At 46.0% G+C, this 21,459-nt stretch overlaps 1 protein-coding gene across 2 annotated transcripts in view; it reads right to left on the bottom strand.

Annotated features, from left to right (window-relative positions):
• The window catches only part of Ror2 (receptor tyrosine kinase-like orphan receptor 2), a 241,140-nt gene that overhangs the window by 42,843 nt on the left and 176,838 nt on the right, over window positions 1-21,459 (bottom strand). Inside the window, exons 1-2 of one of the 2 annotated variants that reach the window (XM_005408866.2) lie at window positions 15,941-16,065; window positions 13,290-13,367 (exon numbers count right to left, since the gene is read on the bottom strand). In XM_005408866.2, coding sequence (XP_005408923.1) covers window positions 13,290-13,367; window positions 15,941-15,965 — 103 coding nt within the window. In that variant the 5' untranslated portion in view covers window positions 15,966-16,065. Of the gene's footprint in view, window positions 1-13,289; window positions 13,368-15,940; window positions 16,066-21,459 lie in introns of those variants that run through there. The other variant, XM_005408865.1, reaches the window with a different exon arrangement.

Here is a 21,459-nt window from a genome sequence, read left to right as displayed (position 1 = left end):
GCAAGAATAAAGACACGAAGGCATATTTGCAGTTATGGGGAGCCAAGGGGTCGTAAGTCCAGCCATAATGATGTCTATCTGGAACAAAGACCTCGACCCAGGGCCAAACCTGGATTTTATTAATTCATGAAGAAGAGAGTGGCTTGAGGATCAGTGACTATGAGAGTGGCAGGAAGTACATGAGTGCTGTGAGCTGGGATAGGTAGGAGGCCTGAAATCACCTCGGCAATGTGCGGAAAGGAGGATATGCAGAAGGAGTAATCTGCATTACACAATTGAGATAGTATCTAATGTTTTGGGGTCCGTAATCTTTCAAGCCCCAGGAAGTCATAGACTCTGTCTTAAGGCTGGATCCCAGGCAACAGCGTGGAGCACTGGTGCTTCATCCCACCTCACACAAGGGAACAATGGGGGGTGGGGGTGGGGGTTCCGGGGAAACACTGCCTGACGTCTTTAAAGACTACCATCAGCACTTTGACTGGACTGATATGCACTGCTTAAAGCCAAGTGAAGGGATAAGGAAAAGTCCTAGCCAGCTCTGTACATTTGAACATGGAAACAGAGTCAGATTCAGCCAAATTAGACAAGTGCTCCTCCTTCAAGGAGAGTCACCCAAGTGTTCTTCCACAGTACCCACTAACAGTATCTGGACTAAAGCATTTCCCCACAACTTCACAAACACTTGGTGTTTGGGGTCTTTAAAATATTTGCCTTTTGATGACTGTGAAACAGCACCACACTGTCATTTTAGTTTGCAACTTCAGAATTTCTTGACGCTCTCCACTTTTTGAATGTTTCTTGGGCACTGGGGCTTCTCTTCTGGAATCGTTCACATCACCATTCTGTTGCTCTTTTCTCTAACTTCTACAGTTAGTTTCTTATCTTTTTCCTTCTCTAGTGTATACATTAAATAGTAAATTTTCCTTCAGCTTCTTTAGGTATGGAAGAAATTATTTATTCTGCATATGTTTGGATGAGGCCTAGATATTGTGTAACTTATTTTTTTTTTTTTTAGGTATGAGTTATGTGACCATTAATTGTGCTATGTCAGCTTGACTAGATTAAGAAACACCTAACAGATTACTGAAGCACAGTCCTGGGTGTGCAGATGGGGTGTTTCCACAGAAGATTGGCATGGGGGCTAGCAAACTTATGAGAGGAAGACGATCTTGGGTTAGGGGCATTAATCGATAAGCTTGTAGCCTGGATGGAATTTTTAAAAGGGGGAAGGAAGAAGTTAGTGCATTTTTGAAGTGCTCCTGTCTGCTTGAGAGGGCACATCTGTTAATGCCCTTGTCTTTGGACACGGGTCTCTCGTTTCTCTAGCTGTCTCACACACCCATACCAGCAACTCTCCAGGGAGCTTTCGGGCCTTTAACTTTGACACTGGTGCTGTATCCTCAACTGTCTTGTTCTGCAGCTTCTGTCATCTTGTGCTGAGCAGCTACTGGATGCTCAGGTTCTCTGGCATGTAGCCATCCATTGTGGACTCTTCTACCTTTAACCCCTTGCACACACATTTTCTATCCATTCTGTCCCTCTACAGAACTCTAGCCAATACATGTTATTAAAAGTGTGCTTTTATTGCAATGTTTTTAGAAACACAGTCTACATGACGATTCTTCAATGCCACTAAATTTTTCTTATGACATGATCTAGTCAGTTCCTGTATGGTCCATACTTGCAGGGTGAGGATGTGTGTTTTCTGATTGTTCACCACAGGTTTATGTAAGCCCATTAATCAAGTTTGTCTCTTTTATTGTTGACATTTTCAATATTCTTATTGTAAGTTTCATTGAATTTTATATTCACTGATTCTACATTTGTCCAACAGTTATTACTAATTCTGTCTAACTGTATTATATGTGTGCCTGAGTGCATTAAACTTCAGGTTTACTACATTGCTTGATCCTTACATCACTACATAATGCTTTGGTCTAAAGGACCATTTTTTCTGATGTTGTTATAGCCATCTCAGAATGCATTTGGCTAATAAAGCCCTAATTTTACCTTTTCAGTATTTTATCATACTGTATACTGGACACGAATCTTATATATGGCATATAATTTTATATGTCAATTTATGTCTGCTACAATGTGAGTTTTTTAACTTATTATCTTATTTTCTTCTTGAGACAAAATACTCAATACCCAAAGTTAAAGGAGGAAAGGTAGGCTGCATGAGAGAGGGGTATGGCTGAGAAGATATAGTCCATAGCAAGGCAGGCAGAAAGCAGGAAGCAGCAGCCATAGCAGTGAGCCCCCCTTTCACTGTTGTACTATCCAGGGTGGGCCTTTCTATTATCCACACCCAGAACTGTACTAAACCATTTAGTGGACTCATTTAGTTTTCATATATCCTTACTCCATATTCATACACCCTGGATCCAGCCACTTCTGAAAAGCCCTACCTATGAGCACATGAGGCTTTGAGGTGACATCTAAATATAAGCCACAACTTATTAATTTTTTAATGTTTTGATTTTGTCTTATTTCTCCTTTTGTATTTTCTACTGGATTAAAAAAATCATTTCTTCCCTTGAGTTACTTGACAGTTATACTTTCCAATTTGATAAAGCCTCCCAAAAGCAAGAACTTTTATATGCTGTGAGCTACAAGTTCTCTCTCTCTCTCTGTCTCTCTCTCTCTTTTGAGTTACTGCTTTTCAGTTCTTAGTTACACCTGTTTTTAAATCCAAAGTGGTGATTTATTATTGTTGATTTTTACTGCTACAGGTCATTAAGATCTGCCAACTTATTTAGGTTCTTTCCTCACTAACATTTTTTGCACCTCCCTCGAGTGAATCCTCCTCAATCAATTTGTTCCTTGAGTAAAGGACTGAAGTTGTAAACACTATTAGCTTGGTCTACAAGTATCTGCTACTTTCACTCTTGAAGAATACCTTAGCTAAGCAGAGAATTCTAGATTGGAAGTCACACTATTATCTTCTGGCTTTTGTGGGTAATGTTCAAAACCCTGCCAGTTATTTTTGCAGGGAGTCTAAACCTCTTCCCTTAGGCCGTTTTTAATGTCTTTGTCTTTTAAAATCTTGTCTTTACTACTCTGAAATATATATTACTACAAGTGAATTTATTTTTTTATCATCCTCAGATCTTAATCCCCCTCCTTAAATCTGAAAGCTCACATAATTCAGCAAAATTATCTATCAGTATCTCATAAAATATTGCCTCTCTCACTTCCTCTCTATTTCTCTTTTGATATCTTCTAGATTTATACTGATCCTTTCATTACTACCCTATACTGTTTACCTGCTTTTTATATTCCCCACCCTTCTCTAATTTAAGCTAAACACTCTCTGGCCTGTAACCTGTCCATCAAGTTTCTCAATTCATGGCCTGTATTTTCATTTCTTTGCTTCCTTTCCAAATCCACCATTGCTTTTTATTCTGTGTGGTTTACAGTTCCTCCTTTTTCTTTAATGTTTCTAGTTTTGTCGATTACCAGCTCACCACTCAGCCTGTGACTCTCTGTGTGTGCTTTGTAGTTGTTCCTGTAGGGCTGGCTTTTCTGTGGGAATCCCTGACGACCAGGTTCCTTCAACAGGCAGAGCCAAGTTTTATTTTAATTTCCCAGCTGGGGATTTCCCCCAGCATTCTGGCAAGGTACATCTGGGCCACAGAAGTATGGGCACAAGTCTGAGTTCTCCTGGGGAACTTTCTCAGGCATGCTCCATCTCAAGCCAGAGTCAAAGGAAGCTGTTTTCTCACTTCCCAGAACTGACAACTGAAAACTTTCTAAAGCCTCTTCCACAGGACTGCAGCTCTGAGATCCCCTCAGCTTGTGTGAGAGGCTTGTCTGCATTGCCTCAGGTCTGTAGACCCCATGGGTTCCCCTTTGGTTTGGTGCTGCAAGCCTCTCAATGAAACTGGGCCCAGCATAATAGTTTCTGTAGCATGGATGCTATTCCACGGGTCTCTGCTAATCTTCCTTATATCATTCCCCTATACTGTTTGCTCACTTTTTATATTTCCCATCCTTTTCTAGCCAAGGTATTCAAGAGCAAGAAAGAAAGACAGAATTGTAACATTCAAAAAAGTACCAAAAAAGGCAAATTCCTTTACTTTCTATAAACCAAACTTGCTTTTTATCCTAACCCACTACTTATGCTCACAAATAACCTAATTTATCCAATTCCAAATGAAATCAGTAACTGCAAACATACTTTATTCAACCTCAGTCAGGATGTTCCTGTTCTCATGTATTCTCCTAGGGCGGCACTGGTGCTCTGGAGCTGCTCCACCACAATGGCCTAGAGGATAGGTTTGCTCAGTGGAGTGTGCGTCTTACTGTGGTCTCTCCAGTCTGGAGCCCACAGATGTGTCCACATTATCTGTTACTTTTGGTAGTCTGTGCCTACTATTTGTATGACACCTTGAGATTCCAACTCTGTGTACACAAGTTCTCTAAGACCCAGGAAAATGAGGCCATCCCCCAAGGCTGCAAACAGTGAGCTCCCTGAGTGGTCTCGGTTGTGGTAGCCCAGAGCTGTTACTTACAAGTTTTTCTCCTTTCTCTTCCTGGCTCCTGGGCTCCTGTCTTGCAAGCTCAAGTTCATATAAGCATTTACATCCTCTATTAATTTTTACCCTGCATATGTTTGTAACTGACATGGGAGAGCTACCAAATCAATTTGATCCACCACTTTCACTGTCATCAATTCTCTTGGGTCAAGAAATGAAAAGCTGGAAAGAAAGCTCTCTGGAGATGAAGCACCGTATACCTTTCTCCTGTGGCATTTAATTTACAGTCAACCATTTAACCTCTCTTTGCTTCATTTCCCTCGTGTGCTCATACTAACGCTTTTCTAAGCTGTCCTCTAGCTCACAAAAACTTCCTTTAGAGTGGCCCCAAACCTCTCCAGACAATTTAACAGGCTAAATAGAACCAGGCGTGGCTGATTGAGAATTTCACTACCGTGGATGCAGTCTGGGCTCCCTAGTACTAGCTCTTGCTAAAAGTCTTCCCTTTTAGTTGATCCAAATGAACTCCACTTCCCAACAGCGATGCAACTTTTAGCAACTGATGCTGAATGTTCCACCTCCCCAGTCTCCTGGCCAGCTCTGTGCATTCTAAGCTCTGGACAGCAGAGCTGAGTCCAAGCATTAACTTGTCCTGGAGGAAAATTCCATCCTGCAGGGCTGCTGCACAATTGCAGTCAGATCAATGATTAATGATTTTTATATCCCAACCCACCATCCAAATAGTCACCATTGTGGTCAAATTACTTTAGGTGTTTGAGGATCTGCTTATTTACAGGCTGGGCTGGCCAGGCTGGGAAAGAGATAAAGAGAGCCTTTTGTGCAAGAGGTCATGAGGTCATAGGGATTTGACTGGCGGGAAATAAAACAGACAAATTTCCTGGAAAGGCAAGTGAAAAGGAGACCTGAGAGCAGCAGGAAGGATATAAAGCCACTCTTCCCAGGGGAAAATATTTACAGGTCAATAAATCAGCTGTAGGTGGCAAGCAGGGGGCGCTGAACAGAGGCTCTCGCACTGGGCTGACTTGTGCACACAGATCCAGCTGCAGAAAAAGGAGGGGAACCTCAGAAAAGTTGAAGTCAGCGGAAGTGGGGAAAATAGGAAGACACCAAAAGCAAAGAGATGAAGAGGAATACCTAGGGGCATCTGCACCTAGAAAGGAAGAAAGGCAGTCAGGACACAGGGCAAGCTGTAGCCTCCAACCCTTTATGCTGAAGACCTCACTTAGGAAACCATGAGGGTAGTCTCACTGGGAACAGTGTCACTGCAGAGGTAAGGCAGGAGCAGGAGCCGCGCTTCAGGTTACAAAAGACCCTAAATCAGTGGCCAGCATACTTAAAGGAGGGAAGGCACACAGGCACAAAGAAGGAAAATGGCAGTGTGAGGCAAGGAGAGTGGAGTCACACCTGTCACAGGAGGGAAGTCTGCAACACCCAAAGCTCTAAGATAGGCAGGACACATTTCTCTCAGAGCTCAGACCAAATCAACCTAGTGGGGCTGCTGACTTTAGGTTTCCAGGCTCCGGTACGGTGAGAGACTACTACTCTCTGCTTTGTTGAAGGCACTGAACCCAGGGTGCTACTTGAGGAAAGCTCTGGGAAGCTAACAGAGGGGTGGATGGACTAGGGGAAGAGGAAGAGGCGCCCAGGTGAAGGGAGTCAGCTGAACACATGCTGCAACACCCACACCCTCCTGAAGGAAAGGGACGGACAGAGGCAGGCAGGCACAAGGAAGTCCCCATGAGGAAGAGGGGCCCGACGGAGAGAGGACCCTAGAGAAGAAAAAACACAAAGGAAGGTTCCTGGGTAGAAACTGCAGGAAGCTGCTGCAGGTCTCTGCATATCCCGGGATGGTGAATGCTCTGAAATTTCCTGTTTGTGGGTTGGGATTTTCCCCAACACCATTGAGTTTGCCCAGACCCCAGACAGCCCAGTGACCCTTGCAGATCCACAGCTAACAAGGGGTAGTGGTCTCCTGTGAGACCAAGGGGGCTCCCTACATGGCCCTCACCCTCGTGAGGGCTGCAGGCTGAAAGCCCTGAAACCTCTACTCATTTTGTTCCAAGCTGGAAAACCTTTCAGGAACATCTTGCCTAGGACTGTGTGGCTATGAGTCCAAAGTCCTGGACCTACAGTGAGCTGGGGTCTGGCTGGGAGGAGGTCTCACCTCCACCTGGTCTTGTGCTCCATGGCTGAGAGCCCTGGCCTGGGAATCTGCTCACTAGGGCCTTCTGCTCTTTGCCCACAGGCATAAATGTGTGCCCTGCAATTCCCAGGGAGGAGAAAATGGGCTTGTAATGCAATACAAGCTTACAAATGCTTGGCAAAGTGAGTTCAGAGGTCTACCTTCCAGAGAGCCAGGGGCCCAGTACATCCTGTAGGCTGCTGGGGTTCTCACTGCATCCTGCAGGCTCTGGTTGTTTGTTCCCGCCCCAGAAATGGTGGGAACAGGAGGCTCCATCAGAATGTTCTCAGAGGTGGCCCTTGAGGCCTGGCCAGAGCCAATGAACCCTGTGGGCTGAGGTGTTTGCCCACCTGCTCCTTCCCATGCCTTTAGTAGGCTGCACCCCTAGAACTGTCCTGGTCCACAGGGCAGGCAGGCAGACCTCCATCACACAGTATTCGAGGCTGCAGACTGAACCCAGGTCTGGCCATGGCCCCTCATGTGGCCTCTGTGCATCATGAGCAGAGGACCAGGGCACAAGTGGGTGCCTGGAAGGAGATCCCACCTCGGGTGGCACCACCACCTCATACACCTACTGACCAAGCCCACCCCTTGCCTGGTACACCCCAAGGTTGGGGCCTTTGCTGTCCTCTCGGGGCTCTCGATCAGCCCCCAGCCAGTTATCTAGGAATAAAACCACCACCAGTACCAGGCCACCCCACCCTCCTCCACCACCTTCACCAGGTCACCACCTGCCTAAGGACACACTCCCTCCTTACCGTCCTCACCTACTCTGGAGTTTGAAGGGAGCAGAGACCGCATCACTTCATCTTGAGGTGTTTCCAGTGTTGGGGTTTGGGATTTCCTGTTTGTGGGTTGGGATTTTCCCCAACACCACTGAGTTTGCCCAGAGCCCAGACAGCCCAGTGACCCTTGCAGATCCACAGCTACCAAGGGATACTCCACCCCACAATATGACTGTGGGGACCAAATACACCATATCAAGATACTTTTTTCTTTAGTTTGATATGTTTTGTTTTGAGCTGGTTACTCAGAGAAATTACAGCCTAGAGTGTAGTTCTGAAAGCAGTCTTTTTGTAAAAGAGATTTGGATCTGCAAGACAATTTGCACTGGCAGAGTCCCGCCCTGCATTGTGTACACTTCCGTCAATGGCCGGTATCCATGACACCCTAACACCTGGTGACATTTGCACGTTGACAAAAGCTGCCTAAGGACACACTCCACGGGCACACTGCACCAGCGGGGACAGCTTTCAGCACTGAGAGTAGGGAGTGTGATGCTTTGGTGTGCTGGTGTGACACCTAGTGAGGGTGCCTGGGCACCCACAGAGATGGACACAGGCAGTGGCTTTCTCTGAGCTCCCTTTCTGTAAGGAGGGATTCCCTCAGGGCAACTCAGTCATCACAAATCCCTTCCTCTGGGATCTTAACTGGGGAAGACGAACTTGACTGTAGGAGAGAAGTGGAGGGTGACACAACACCCCGGATAGACTGCCACAGGCTTCATTTCCCCTTTTCTTTCCCCAAGTCCCTTCTCTCCCCTAAGTTGCCTCTGCCCTTGTCCCTGCTTCCCTGGGAAGAGGGTGACCACCTTCTCCCTCTCACTGGGATGTGGAGAATCTACCTTGCTCTCTGTGCATCTACTGTGTTTATCTGTTTTCCTGTTAATCTGTCTCCTATCAGCTTAAACTGTGACCCAGCTACAGAGCCAAGGAGGGTGGAGAAGCCATTTTTCCTTACGCAACACCACAGAGCACAGGATGAGGTGCTAGTAGGCTTCAGTAAGCTCTTGCTCGATACACAGACAGAGCACAGGCCACGTCCTTGCCGGAGCCTGCCCTGCCATCAGGGTACAGATTCCTGTGCACATCTATGCCTCTGCACTCTTCATGTTACTGTCCTTCTGGCCCTATGTGTCTCAACTCTACTGTTGACAAAGGCACGAACTCACTCAGTTGGCAGGGAAGGGAACAATGGATACCAGAGAATGACCCACTTCACAGAGCACCTGAGCCATGCGCCGACTGCACCAATTCCGCTGTGCATCCTTACTTAAGTTCATGCCTCCCTTCATGGCCTCTGGAGAATCTCAGCCCAACTTCTGTGTCTACTCTGTACCTTGTAAAATGTAAGGAATCCCAGGGACAAGCTGCATCAACCTGGCGGGGATGCTCCTCAGTGCTGCAGCAAATGGGTTGTTGCCTCTTCTGCTGTGGGCACTTGGACACGCTCCGTTCTAGGGAGTGTCCCTTCTGTCTAAGGGGACAACAGCACATGACAACATTAAGGATGAACACTCATGGTGTTTTAGATGAAGAAATTGGAGCTTGGAATATCTGGGTGACTGGCCAGGCAGGGGTGCAGGCACCAGACTCACTACACTCAGCCAGAAGCTGCATCCAGTTCTCATGGAATTCATAGATGTTATAATGACCAGGCTGCCATTGTGATCTTGCTCTCATTTTCTACCTGGTTGGCCTGGGAGTGCTTCATTCTGCTAAATCTAAGAAGCCATCACACACACACACACACACACACACACACACACACACACACACGCCAATTCCAGCAGGAACCAGAAACATACCCAATGTATTTGCCCATCAGTGCCCCTGACCTACACCAATCAAGAAACTGACAATCAGGCACCATCTCCATGGCAACACAGCACACTCCTCGGGCTGCTTGCCCAACTCTTCCCAAGGAAAGTTTGGTTCAGCACTGCTTCCCCCATCACACATAGCAGGGCAGCTTGGTATATACAAGGCAAGTGAGCGTGGATTGCCTACCCTGTTATTGAGAATTCACTTGAGATTACCTGTAATTATAATCTGTCCTCCCATGGGGAACCTCAGAACTCTCCTCTGGTTTGAACATCGACACAAACAGCTCTCCTAAGAAAGGAGGCCCAGCACACTGCAGCTCTTTTGGCTAAGCCAGAATACAGGAGGCCACCAGCCAAGCAAGATCAGCTCCACCCGACCCCGGCATGCAGAAATTATCCACTTCCCACAAACATTCCAAAGTACTGATTCTACAAAACACAAATTATATTACACATGCATTTAAAATACAGTCTTGGAACAAAAAAGCAAGTAGCTTCTAGGCTAAATTTGGGCTTTGGTAAGTAATCCAATAATAACATGTTGCATATATGCTTGTATATTATATTGCATGTCTAATAGAACAGAGAATATAAAATTCCTACTCAGCATCCACTCCTGAGCTAACCCAGTACTCTAACTGGAATTCTGAGGTCAGCTTTCATCCTGCCAATGACAGCACTTTGCAATATGGAAATTTACAGTAATCTTTATCTGTAAATCAGCATCCTTTTTGGCTCAGGGACCTGTTCCCCCACCCCCACCATCTGGTCTTTCTGTATTCCTTGTTCTATACTGAATACCAGCCACAGTCACCCCTTGGTATTTGCCAAGCACTGGTTCCAGGGCCCTCCCTCCAATATTAAAATCTGCAGACATTCAAATTGCTTATATGAAACAGCACAGTATCTGCATGTAACTTACGCACACTTCCCTATATGATGGTACCTCAGTTCATGAACTTAATTCATTCCTTAATTCATTCCACTATTCTGATTGCAGGATTCTGTACTTTGAATCATTTGCAGATTACTTACAATGCCCAATACAGTGCAAATGTTATGTGCTAACAATTGTTTTATTGTACTATTTAGGGAATGAGAAAGAAATAAATGTCTGTACAAATCCAGTTCTGACATAGTTTTTAAACAATATTTTTGACCCACAGTTGGAAGAATCCTTGGGCATGGAGCCCATAGATACTGAGGGCTGACTGTGAGTACTGCACATCTAAACAGAACTACTCTTTACAGCTGACTCACATTCTACTTTGTGGGTCCAAGGTAGAGCTGTCATGTCACCAACAGACTGGCCCATTTCACCTATCCGAGGTTTACAGATGTGCCTGCATCATGAATGATCAATGGACTAAAGACACAGTGAACACTATACATTCAGCCATTACTGCTTTATGTTCTGATTTATGTTACATACAACCATGCAGTGACATTCCCAGAGCACTGATACTCTAGACATTGCTCAGAGTGGCACTCCCAGGTCCCTTCCTCCATCGTTGATAGTGTCTGGCTATGGGTGGATGGCAGAAAGGAAGGAGTGAGTATCCTTTAATGCCAGAGCCACAACCCTGCAGAAAATGGAAAATCATAGTACATAACCAGAAAATATGATTGCAAGGGAGACTATGGTCCTGTGGAAACTGATAAACCCACAGCATCCAGCATCAGCCACTGCACTGGGTGCTTGCTGTGAGCTAATAAGCAAGGCCTTTCCTGCCTGCCAGGGCTGGGGAGGCTGGGCCAGAGCAGTACTGCACCAAAGGCCAGTCCCAAGGCCACCTCCACCAGGTCTGTCTTCTGCAAAGCTGATGTTGCACTGTGTGCTGCTACACAGCCACTGCAAGAAGTACGGCCCAGAGTTCTGGGGTTCTCTGCTTTCCCTTTGCACTTCCTTTTTATAAGTATGTATGTGTGCACACATGCAGGCACACACATGCCTTCTTGACAGTCACCTTCTGCAATCAGTCTTTCTGTACCCTGGAGAGATCCAAGGCAAACTTCCAAACTCTGATTAAAACTACTCTCCCCACTGCAGACTCACAGAAGCACTCAATCACTTGTGGGTTAACAACAAAAACAGTTAGGAGGCAATCAAGTCCCAAATAAACAAAGAGCTCGTTAACAAGCATCCTCCAAGCTTGAGCAGTTGCGCAAAGACCAAAAAGGGAGGTCAAAGAATCCCAGCCTAGGGCTCTGAATTCATCTTATCAATGTTTGGCGCTTACAGCTAGATGAGAACAAAAGTTTCTATTAAATTAGCTTACAGTCATTTCTACACCTCCATAAACAGATGCAACTTCCATTGAGGTGAGTCATGGATGTTTCTACCTCACGGGGCATATTTATGACAACTATATTTAAACAGAGACTCCACCTCCACCATACCCAGACTCAGAACCACAAGGATGCCCTTGTACCTCTCTATCCAGGTGCTACGAGTTCACAGTGCATCTCAGCACAGCTGAGGCACATTTCCAAGGAGTGTTCACAGCCCCACAGGATGACTGCACACAGAATTTCCTACCAAAGTCTGGTCTGGGAGCCCCACCCCGCTCCGCACTGCCCTCTGCCTCTCCGCCATCAATCCATGGGGCTGCCAGTAGCACATTTTCATTGAGTGAATCTAATCCTATGCCTCCTAGCCTGACATATTTGACAACTATCAGTAAAATACACATTTCTCTTGTGCCCTCAAGACTGGAGCAGGATGCAGCCTGGCTTAGCCCAAGGGGACTTCCTGTGTGGCTGGAATGTTCTAGATCTGTGCCAGCTATCATAAGAGCTGCTAGACACATACATTCAGCTAGTTTGACTGAGGAACTGAGTTCCTAATTTCATTTTTACTGATAAGCTTAAAAGTGTCACGTGTGATTGGCAGCTTGAACCACACTGCAGGGTTACCCTGCTAACTCCTGCCCTCTCCCACTGCCATCCCATCAGCCGCACCACTCCCTTCCGAGCTTCCAAAGCTGTCCTGTGTAGGACATGCTCTCCCCTCCCCTTGTGACCTCGTGCCATACGTGCTTCAGATCTCGGTACCTCAGTCTGTCCCCAAATCCGACTTCCTCTTCTAGATCCCCTCAACCCCATCCCTTTACACACTGGGGAGCAATTGTGAGGTGCTACAGTTTGGGTGTGTCCCCCAGGTTCACATGGGAGGATGTGATACGGTATTGAGGGCAGGCCTCCCCCAACCCTGAGCCACGCTCACTCTACTCTTTATAAACCCCCCCGGCTGTGGTAGGAACAGGGAACTAAGACAGGATGCCTCTGTGCTCTTCTCAAGTCCAGAGGGCAAAGCCCAGCCCGTGTGGAGTCCTTGCCAGAGGCCCTTTGGGTTTAGATGAGGCCAAGAGGGTAGGGTCCCGCGACAGCATTCATGTCCTCATAGAAGAATCGGAAGGGCTACTCTCTGCCCACCGTGTGAGGGCCATGGGAAAAGGTCACACGGCCCTCTGCAGGGCAGGAAGAGGGCCCTCCACATGCTCACACCTGACCCTGAACTCCCAGCCTCTGGCACAGAGAAACTGACTGGCCTGTGATGACCCAGACCTCTCCATATACGTGGTGACAGTGTGTGAGTTGGAGGTGTGTCACATCCTCCAGTACCTGGTCTACACCTGTTTTGCCCCAGACTTTATTCTACCAGCTCTACAGACAGGATGTCCACGATGTGAGCAGGGTGCCAGAGCACATCACCCAGAGAGGCCATGGTAGCAAGGACAGGACCTGTCCACTGGTGGCAGCGTGGAGGAGCGTGCACACCTGCCCAAGATCCACCCACCTCTGGACCAGTGCATGAAGAGCAAGCACTGCTCCCCAGAACTTCAGTGAGCCCCAGCACCCCTCCTTTAGGTAAAGGCATCTAGGGGGCATTCCACATGCCCACCGACAGGGGGCAGCGCTGGCAAGGCCACCACCACGTTAATTCAGCCAGGTCCATCCCTGAATATCTGGAAATGTGAAAAGACCTTCACTAGCTTACCTTTCAGAGTGGGAATAGGTCCTTCTTGTCCATCAAGATGTCCCAAAGTGTCACTGGGATCCGGAACCTCCACTTCACCTGGAAAAAAAGAACATGACACACACATTAAACAACCTCAGAGGGCTTTGACTTGCTTCTCAGGCAGACGGAGGTAGAAGGTAAGGCACTATGGTGACCTCCAGAGGGCAGCAGCTGCACCAGGTGACACCCAGTAAAGGGTCTTCTAACCATGCCTCACACAGAACAGCCAGGCACTGCCCTGCAACACAGACAGGAAGTTAACTCCTGAGCAAGGCCAAGGGTCCTGGGGCAGGGGAGCCAGGAATGAGCGGAAAGAAGAGGCACAAGCACTGGCTGTCAAGCACAGGTCCATCACAAAGGCGGCGGGTGCTGCCAGATTGAGATGCCTGGTAAACAGCTGATGGATTCACAATTGGAGAATTTCTAAAGAACTCACCCATGGCCCAACCCCTATATGAATCTCTCCCACAATGATAAGTGGTAGAAATCTGTTCATGTTCACAGTTAGATGCAGTCCCTCCCCAACACACACAGGGGCTGCCTCAGCTGAGCCGAGGTTGTCAGTGGGAGAAGCCAGCTCAAGTGCACTGACACTAGTGCCAAGCACAAGTTTCACCTGCTCTGGATGGGACTGTGAGATGCCTGTTCTGTGTCCTGGGGGACAGGTACACCGGCAAGGTTGTGTCCATATCCCAACTGGTCCCAAACCATGCACATTTCCTTCCAGGCTTCACCCAGAAGCTAGGCCCCGATGGGTGCCATTCCTGGAGGGTCAGGTATGGTGAAACCAGGGGGACTTGACAGGTGTTTCCTGGAGAGTACTGGGTTTATGGCATCAAAAGCCTGCCAGAGCCTGGTTCACACACAGGGCAGGGTGTCATTCGGTATTACAGGAGGTGATTGTGGAAGGGCCATAGACACAAAAGGACAAATACTCTACGATTCCACTCATGTGAGGTCCCTGGAGTGGGCAAATTTAGAGATGGAAGGTAGCATGGTACTGGATGGAGGCCTTGGGGAGCTGTTAAATGGAGACACAATTTCAACACAGGAAGACAACAAATTTCTGAAGCTATATCATGGAGACTGGTGCACACCAATTAGAAATTCACTCAGGGCCGCTGAACAATACACTTAAAAATGCTGAACTGGATGTTACTGTATCTACTACACATTCTGAAAAGTCTACCAAAGGCAGTTTATAATTCACTATTGGGTGACTCCACCTAGTGAATAAATAAAAGCCAAGAATTAACAAACCACTGGGGTACCTCCAATGCCTCTTAAGAAGAGGTCTTACTTAAGCCGGGTGTGGTGGTGTACACCTGTAATCCCAGCACTCGGGAGGCTGAGGCAGGAGGATCGTGAGTTTGAGACCAGCCTGGGCTACAAAGTGAGCTCAAGGCCAGCTTGAACTGCAGAGTGAGACCGTGTCTCGAAAAAAGACAAAGAAAAAAAAAAAAAAACAAAAAAAACAAGAAGAAGTCTTAGAAAAGCTCAGATCTAATTAAGAAGGGCAGGTGATTTTCAGACAGAACCAGGCTAGCCAGGAACCTTCAGTTGTCCCCTGAAGTGAACACTGGCTGTCCAACCCTGAGACCCTGCTGGAGTCTGTGAAGCCAGTCCTCTCATCCTCTCTGGTCCAGTGGTCCCTGCATTACGTGACTCAAAAAGTCTACATTGGCCTTGACTCCTTCCCCACCTGCAGGGCAAGCTTGTTTCTGAATGCAGCAAGGGTTTTCGTTCCATTCTTCCCATCACTTCTGGTCCAAACTTCCTCATGCCATCCTGCATAAAATACCTTTTACCTACTACTCAGAAGTAACATCTTTATAAACTCTTGCCCCAAACTGTGCACCTCCCTAAGGTAATCCCAGCATTCTCTCCTGGGGCTGATAACTGATGTATTTTCATCCTATAACTGCTCAAGGCAGGAGAGCTATGCAGGTCAGTCACCAAATTTTTGCCAAAACATTAAAGACTTCAGTCTGGATTTGAAGTTTTAAATTGGCATATTACATGTACTATCACTAAGCACTGTTTAAATGAAATCCACACAAAATCAAACACACTAGTACCGTGTACACATATACTGAAAAGAGGCATAAAAACTACTAACTGCTTAGAAATAGACAAGTGCTGTGAAACAGTCAAATAAACATGCCCCTAGAGAAAAATAAGCTCTGGCATCCCTGGGCCACTGTGGAAAGGTGGCAGGGGATACATGCGCACATGTACGGCTTATAGCTACTGTCATCAGTGCTGTGAGTCTACGGCTGTCCTGCTGCTACACGCAGGTTTGATTGTCTTTCAGCCTCACTGCTCTCCTCAGAAGGACTGGGGGTCACCTGAGTGAAAGTGTCTTACCCATGCCTTTGGACAAATCAGGTGATACTTGAAGCAGTCCCACTGGGCTGCCCACAGAGCCCCACAGGCACTGGGACTTGGGCGTGACCAAATTGGCGGTGATACAGGGAACTCGCCCAGGATGCTCCCTCACTGAGAGCCTTGGAACTGACCAGTTCCAACAAAGCCAGGCTCAGCTATTATTTGCTAATGGAAAAACAACATGATTTATATTTTGAAATTGAAGAACCACATAAATTTTAGGACAGGATGGCTGTCCTCACTGAAGATACTGGCACCTCCTGACATGGCTCAGCGACACGCGATGGGCAGGCTGTGAATGAGGACGACGGCACAAGTGAGATGTGGTCCTGTGCTTTCAGCAACCCCAAGAGGGCTCCTCCTGGCCCTAAAAAGGGTTAAGAACAATGCAGAGGAAACAAAATGAAAATATCAGCAAAAACTGCTCCCTCAACATGCACACATCAAAACATTGCCATTAGCCATCTGGTATTAAAACCACCATCATTTAAATTTCTTCTTTTATTTTATTTTTAAATGTCTCTGCAGTGAACAATCATCAATTTCTTTTTACAGCACTACAACTCATACACTATAAAATTTCAAGTATTTTTCATGTTGAAGTGCATAATTTAATGGAGTTTAATATATTCATAAGGTTCTGCAACCACCATCCCCATCAAGTTCCAAGACATTTCATCATCCCCAAAGAAACCTTGTTACACTCGCTGTCACCCTTCAGGAAAGTACCTACCCTCAGAACCACTTATCTGCTCTACAGATGGACCTGTTCTGGACATTTTATTCAAATGGAATCACAGAATATGTGGCCCTTCATATATAAATTTTGTGATTTAAAGATTACTTTAAATGCATACTCAGTAGCAGGAAACAAAGAAAGGAGAGAGGGAGCAAGGGAGGGAGGGGAGGGGAGAGGAGGAGGGAAGGAAGGAGGGAAGGAAGGAGGGAAGGAAGGAGGGAAGGAAGGAGGGAAGGAAGGAAGGAAGGACAGAGGGAAGAAAAAGGGAGGAGGGAAAGGGGAAGAAGGGAAGGAAGGAGAGAAGTAAGAAGGAAGGAAGGAAAAAAGAAAGGAAGGAAGGTAAGTTCACCTGAAGTGTGCTGCCCTACATGCTTAGCCGTGGAGGACTGAAATAGCTCCCCTGTGCCGGCTGCAGCACACCTACCCTCGGTCCAGGAGAAGGGACCTGTGTCTGAGACTCATCAGTAACTCTGGGCGGGAAAGGACAGAACTGCTCTGAAAGCACAGTGACCTGGATTACTGATGCAAAGACATAAAAGTGAAGGAGCAGGCAGACTTGTGTGACAGGAGACCCACATAAGCCCACACTCCAGCTGCAGGGAGTGACAGCAACAGGAGAAAGGATTTCATGACTGCCAGTGTTGGGCCATCACAGTGACACAGAATGCAGAGCACAGCCATTGTGTCCTCCCTGACTGCCACAAAACAGACAGTCACTAGTTCTGCTGGCCGCTTTCTATCAACTTTTACCCCATGACCAGCTTGGCAATGACTGCGGCCCGGTTTAGCTTATGGCTGGTCATGGCCCATGAGCCCAGCAACACCTCTCCTGTACCCACCCTGGGCCTAGCAGTCTGTATCTTTGGTTTTTATCTCTGCAGTGTGCATTACTCACAGTCAAGTGCAATAGGAAACACTACACAGAACATTCCAGAAATGAGCAGCTCATAGTTTTAAATTGCATGCAATTCTGATTTGTGCAAGGCGATCTCAAATTGCCCCACTAGTGTGTGAACCATGCTTGTGCCGTGTCCCATGGTATACACACCACCTTAGTCATAGCAGTGGTGTTGCTAGCAAATCAACTATCTTGGTGTCCCAGTGTCTGTTCAAGCAAGCCTTAGCAGCACCCTCAAGCTGTGTCACAGTGCCTCTGTCACTGACCTCAGTTAGTAAAGCACTGTATCCCCTTGTTATGGTTTATACATTGTATCATCTTGAAGTCTACAAGTTTAACTAAGTAACTCAGCAGTACTACATCCTGGGGTGAAAAGGACATGCCCTTACCACTCTAGGATGTTATTCATTGTGTCACCTTAAAAAGTTTAACTAAGTGATTCAGCAGGGGGCCAGGGTCCTTATTTTATAAACATCCTCAGCTTGTGAAAGAGGAGGGCACAGAGATGGTGTGGGCGTGGGTAGATAGCCAGCATGCAATAGAGGGAGAGAAAGCTTGTTCCTCCCCTTTGCTCTCATTGCTTTTGCTGTCTTCTGCCACCTTGAACTGTTGCCTCTGTGCCCTGCCACCCTGCCTTGGAGCCAGCTGATTATGGACTGAAACCTCGACAAACTGTGAGCCAAAAAAACCTTTCCTTCCTTAATTCTGGGTGTTGGGTATCTTGTCTCAGCCAGGAGAGAAAAGTAACCAAGACACTCCTCAAACTATCATCATCATCAGGACGATACACCACAATAGGATATTTCAAGAAACAAGAAAGAGATCACATTTACCTTTTATTATAATGTATTATTATAATTGTCTATTTTATTATTAGTTAATGTTGCTTAATTCATATTTTAAATTGTATTGTAGGTCTATGTGTATAGAAAAAGACAAGGAATATACAGGATTCAATACTACCCAAGATCCAAGTGTACAGTGGGGTCCTGGAGCATGCCCCCTTGGATAAGGGGCAGCTGCTCTAGGTCTTTATACGGACAGCTACTTGGTTTCTAGCCAAAGTGAGCATCCTCTCATCCTGGCCAGCTGACAGACTCCAAAGCAAGGCCTATGTACATTCACTTTACTGGACACAGCTGGATGAACTGAAGAAAGGCCATGGAGTCTTCTGTTCCCTGTCAGAGAAGAGAATCAAACAGCAGACGACTCATCCTAATTCCTCAGGACTTCCTTATTATTTCTTCTAAAAAAGAGGACAAATCCCATGCCCTTCATTTTGGCGAAACACTCACAGGTACACCTTGTCTCAACCAAGAGTGGCAGGTTTCTCCATGAGACCCAGGGGACTTTCACTGAACACACACACAAAATGGCACAGTATGCCTACCAGGAAACAAGCCCCTTTAGGAATCTCGGTAGGGTCCAGATCTGTAAGCTCATCAGCTTTTTGATGTCAGAAGAAAAAAATATTTAATGTGAAACAACTCAATGTTTTGTTTGCTTGCAGTACTGGAGATCAAATCTGGGGCCTGCCAGCATGCTGCATCACTGAGCTACACCCCTAGCCCGAAGAAATAAAAATGTAAGTTGTGACTGGTTAAAATGCAGAGATACATCACAAGCATAGTGTCACCCACGTCAGAAGCACACATTGGCCACAGGTGAAGTCTAAATACAAGATGGTGTCCTTTATTAAATCCCGGAACAGGAAAGGGTATTAGGTAACAAAGAAAATACACATACTATGGACATTAGTGAAGAATAACATATCCACACAGCTACAGAAACATACCACACTAATGTAAGATGTTAGCAAATAGAGGAACTGGGACCAAGAGGGATCACTGCGCTATTGTCACAACTTTATGACATATTTCAGCACCTTGTTCCATTGTCTAACAATGGCTCACAGCTATAGGAAGACTTGGATGAAGCATCCTGTCTTGAAACACCTGACATTCTTACAAACACCATCATTAGAAATGGTCCCAAAGTCAATCATGAATACTGAATAGTTAAAATATGATGCAAAGTCAATGGACTGAACATGTAATTCACTGATTCACACAACATGCCAGCAAACACTTAGAAAGAAAATACTCAGGAGAATGTCAAGGTTTTTAGCGTAATACTACACTGACTGTCACTGGCATGGTGATACCAGTTCTATGTCCCGTCTACTGAAAGCTGAACCAATTGGTATCCGCACAATGACTAAAGCAAAAGGAATCAGTGTTGCTACTGAAGATGCTCATTGTCAGCCAGTTTCACACCCAGGAGCACAACAGCCACAGGTGCAGGCCCTCATCAAATACATATGAATTTTTAATAAACAGATACTGAATACCAGTGGAGCAAAACTCTTCTGCAAACACCTTTTCCACATGTGCCTCTCCTGTGACATCAAGAGAAGAGGGGCTTACATCTGGAAAAGTGGTGAGGGGTGTGTCCCGATTCCCAGGATTATTGTATCTTTAATGACATAATAATCTCATGTTCATCAACAGCAGAGACACTATTAGGCAAGAATTCACTAATGAAGTCTGTCCTATGCCTCTGGATTGAAATCCACGGTGCTATTCAGTTTCTGATTTGTGTTCTTTTAACCACATTTTGTTATTCAGACTTTTCATCCTGTAATCTTTTCACCTGTTGAGCTGAGTCAGTGTGCTCGGTGTGATATAATTAGATGCAGTCTTCAGAAGGAGCTTTCGGATAACTTCAAAGCGCTCTCCTTTTAATTAGTGAGGGGATTTTACTCACCAAAGCTTGACATTCTTGAAATTGGTCATCTTCGTGAAAAGGTGTAATTTCCAGGGTGTAACAAAGGAATCACAGTGCAGAAAAAGACCAGAGTCCAAGAGGGTAAGAGCTACAAACCAGGGCTGTGAGCAAGCGTGGCGCTGACAGTAAGCTGGACGCATGGAAACTCTCTCTGCAGCACACTGACCACCTCCATGACTACAAATGCCAGTCATCTGTCCCAGAACGAAGGCAATCTCAGCAACACATCCAATCAAAAACATCTGTGACATTGGAAATGCAGCAGTAAAGTAGAAAATTAATTGGGATAGAGCAGAATATGAAGTCCTGAAAGGGTGAATCCATGTGCCTGGGAATTTGGCCAAGCACAGTATGGCAACACGAAAGAGACCTGATCGTGTTTCAGGAATGCTTTTACTCAAAGGTTACACCAGCTAGAAAGCCATATAGACTCTGGGGTGAGCTGCCAGTATCTAATTGGTAGTGGTCTTAGCAGTTTGTAATTTTTTATTTTAATTATGTCTAACTTTGAGTTGAATAAATATTAACCTTTGGTTCTATATTCTTTAAAGGAGCAGCTGGACGCTGCTTTGGAAATATAAAACAGAATTCAGTTACTTGAAGATGGAGTAATCAGTGTCTCCAGCCAGTTTAACCTTGGCTTTGGTCCTACTTCTCCAGCAAACATAGTGAACTCCCGAGGCACTGTGCACTGGCCCATTCCCTCTAGTATCCCCTCCATAAAGTTTTTCTACCTTCCACCTCTGACAGCCCCAGAGCCTGCAACAAAAGCCCACTGTCAGGGGCCAAGTGAGTATTTGGCTGAAGAGCAAGGGAGCCTGCTTGGCCTCAGCCAGCTGAATTGAGGCCTTTCATGGACTTTCTCTTTTCCAGCTAACTACTGCAAGGGCCACCCCCACCAGATGCAGCTGAGAGGGTGAGACCACCCCATGTGACAACAGACACTGGAGCCTGCCCACCTTCTCTAAGGTGGTGGCTGGTTTCTGCTCCAATGCCAGCAAAAAGGAGCAAACAGAAATGTCAGGGAAATACTTCAAGTGCATTGCACCTTGTGTTTGGTTTTGCAGGAGTCATGGATATCAGTTACTCCCATTACAGAGAGTCACTTTTCCACTTTGAAGTTCATTGTATGAGGACAGTTTTTAATTAAAGGTGGTAGTAAAGGAAGATGTTGTAAAAAAATAAAAAGAAAAGAATTAAACTGTACTGTCCCAAGACAATGAAGAGAGGTTCCTTTTTTTTTTTTTTTTATTTTAAAGATAAAAGGAGGGAAACATTAACAGACATACAACATTTTACAACATATCACAAGCACAATACAGACAATACAGAGTTAC

This window comes from Chinchilla lanigera, unplaced genomic scaffold (genome assembly GCF_000276665.1).
Source record: "Chinchilla lanigera isolate Chin_1 unplaced genomic scaffold, ChiLan1.0 scaffold00114, whole genome shotgun sequence".
NCBI lineage: Eukaryota > Metazoa > Chordata > Mammalia > Rodentia > Chinchillidae > Chinchilla > Chinchilla lanigera.
The sequence above is the reverse complement of the archived record's forward strand: the minus strand, read 5'-3'. Positions and strand labels throughout refer to the sequence as shown.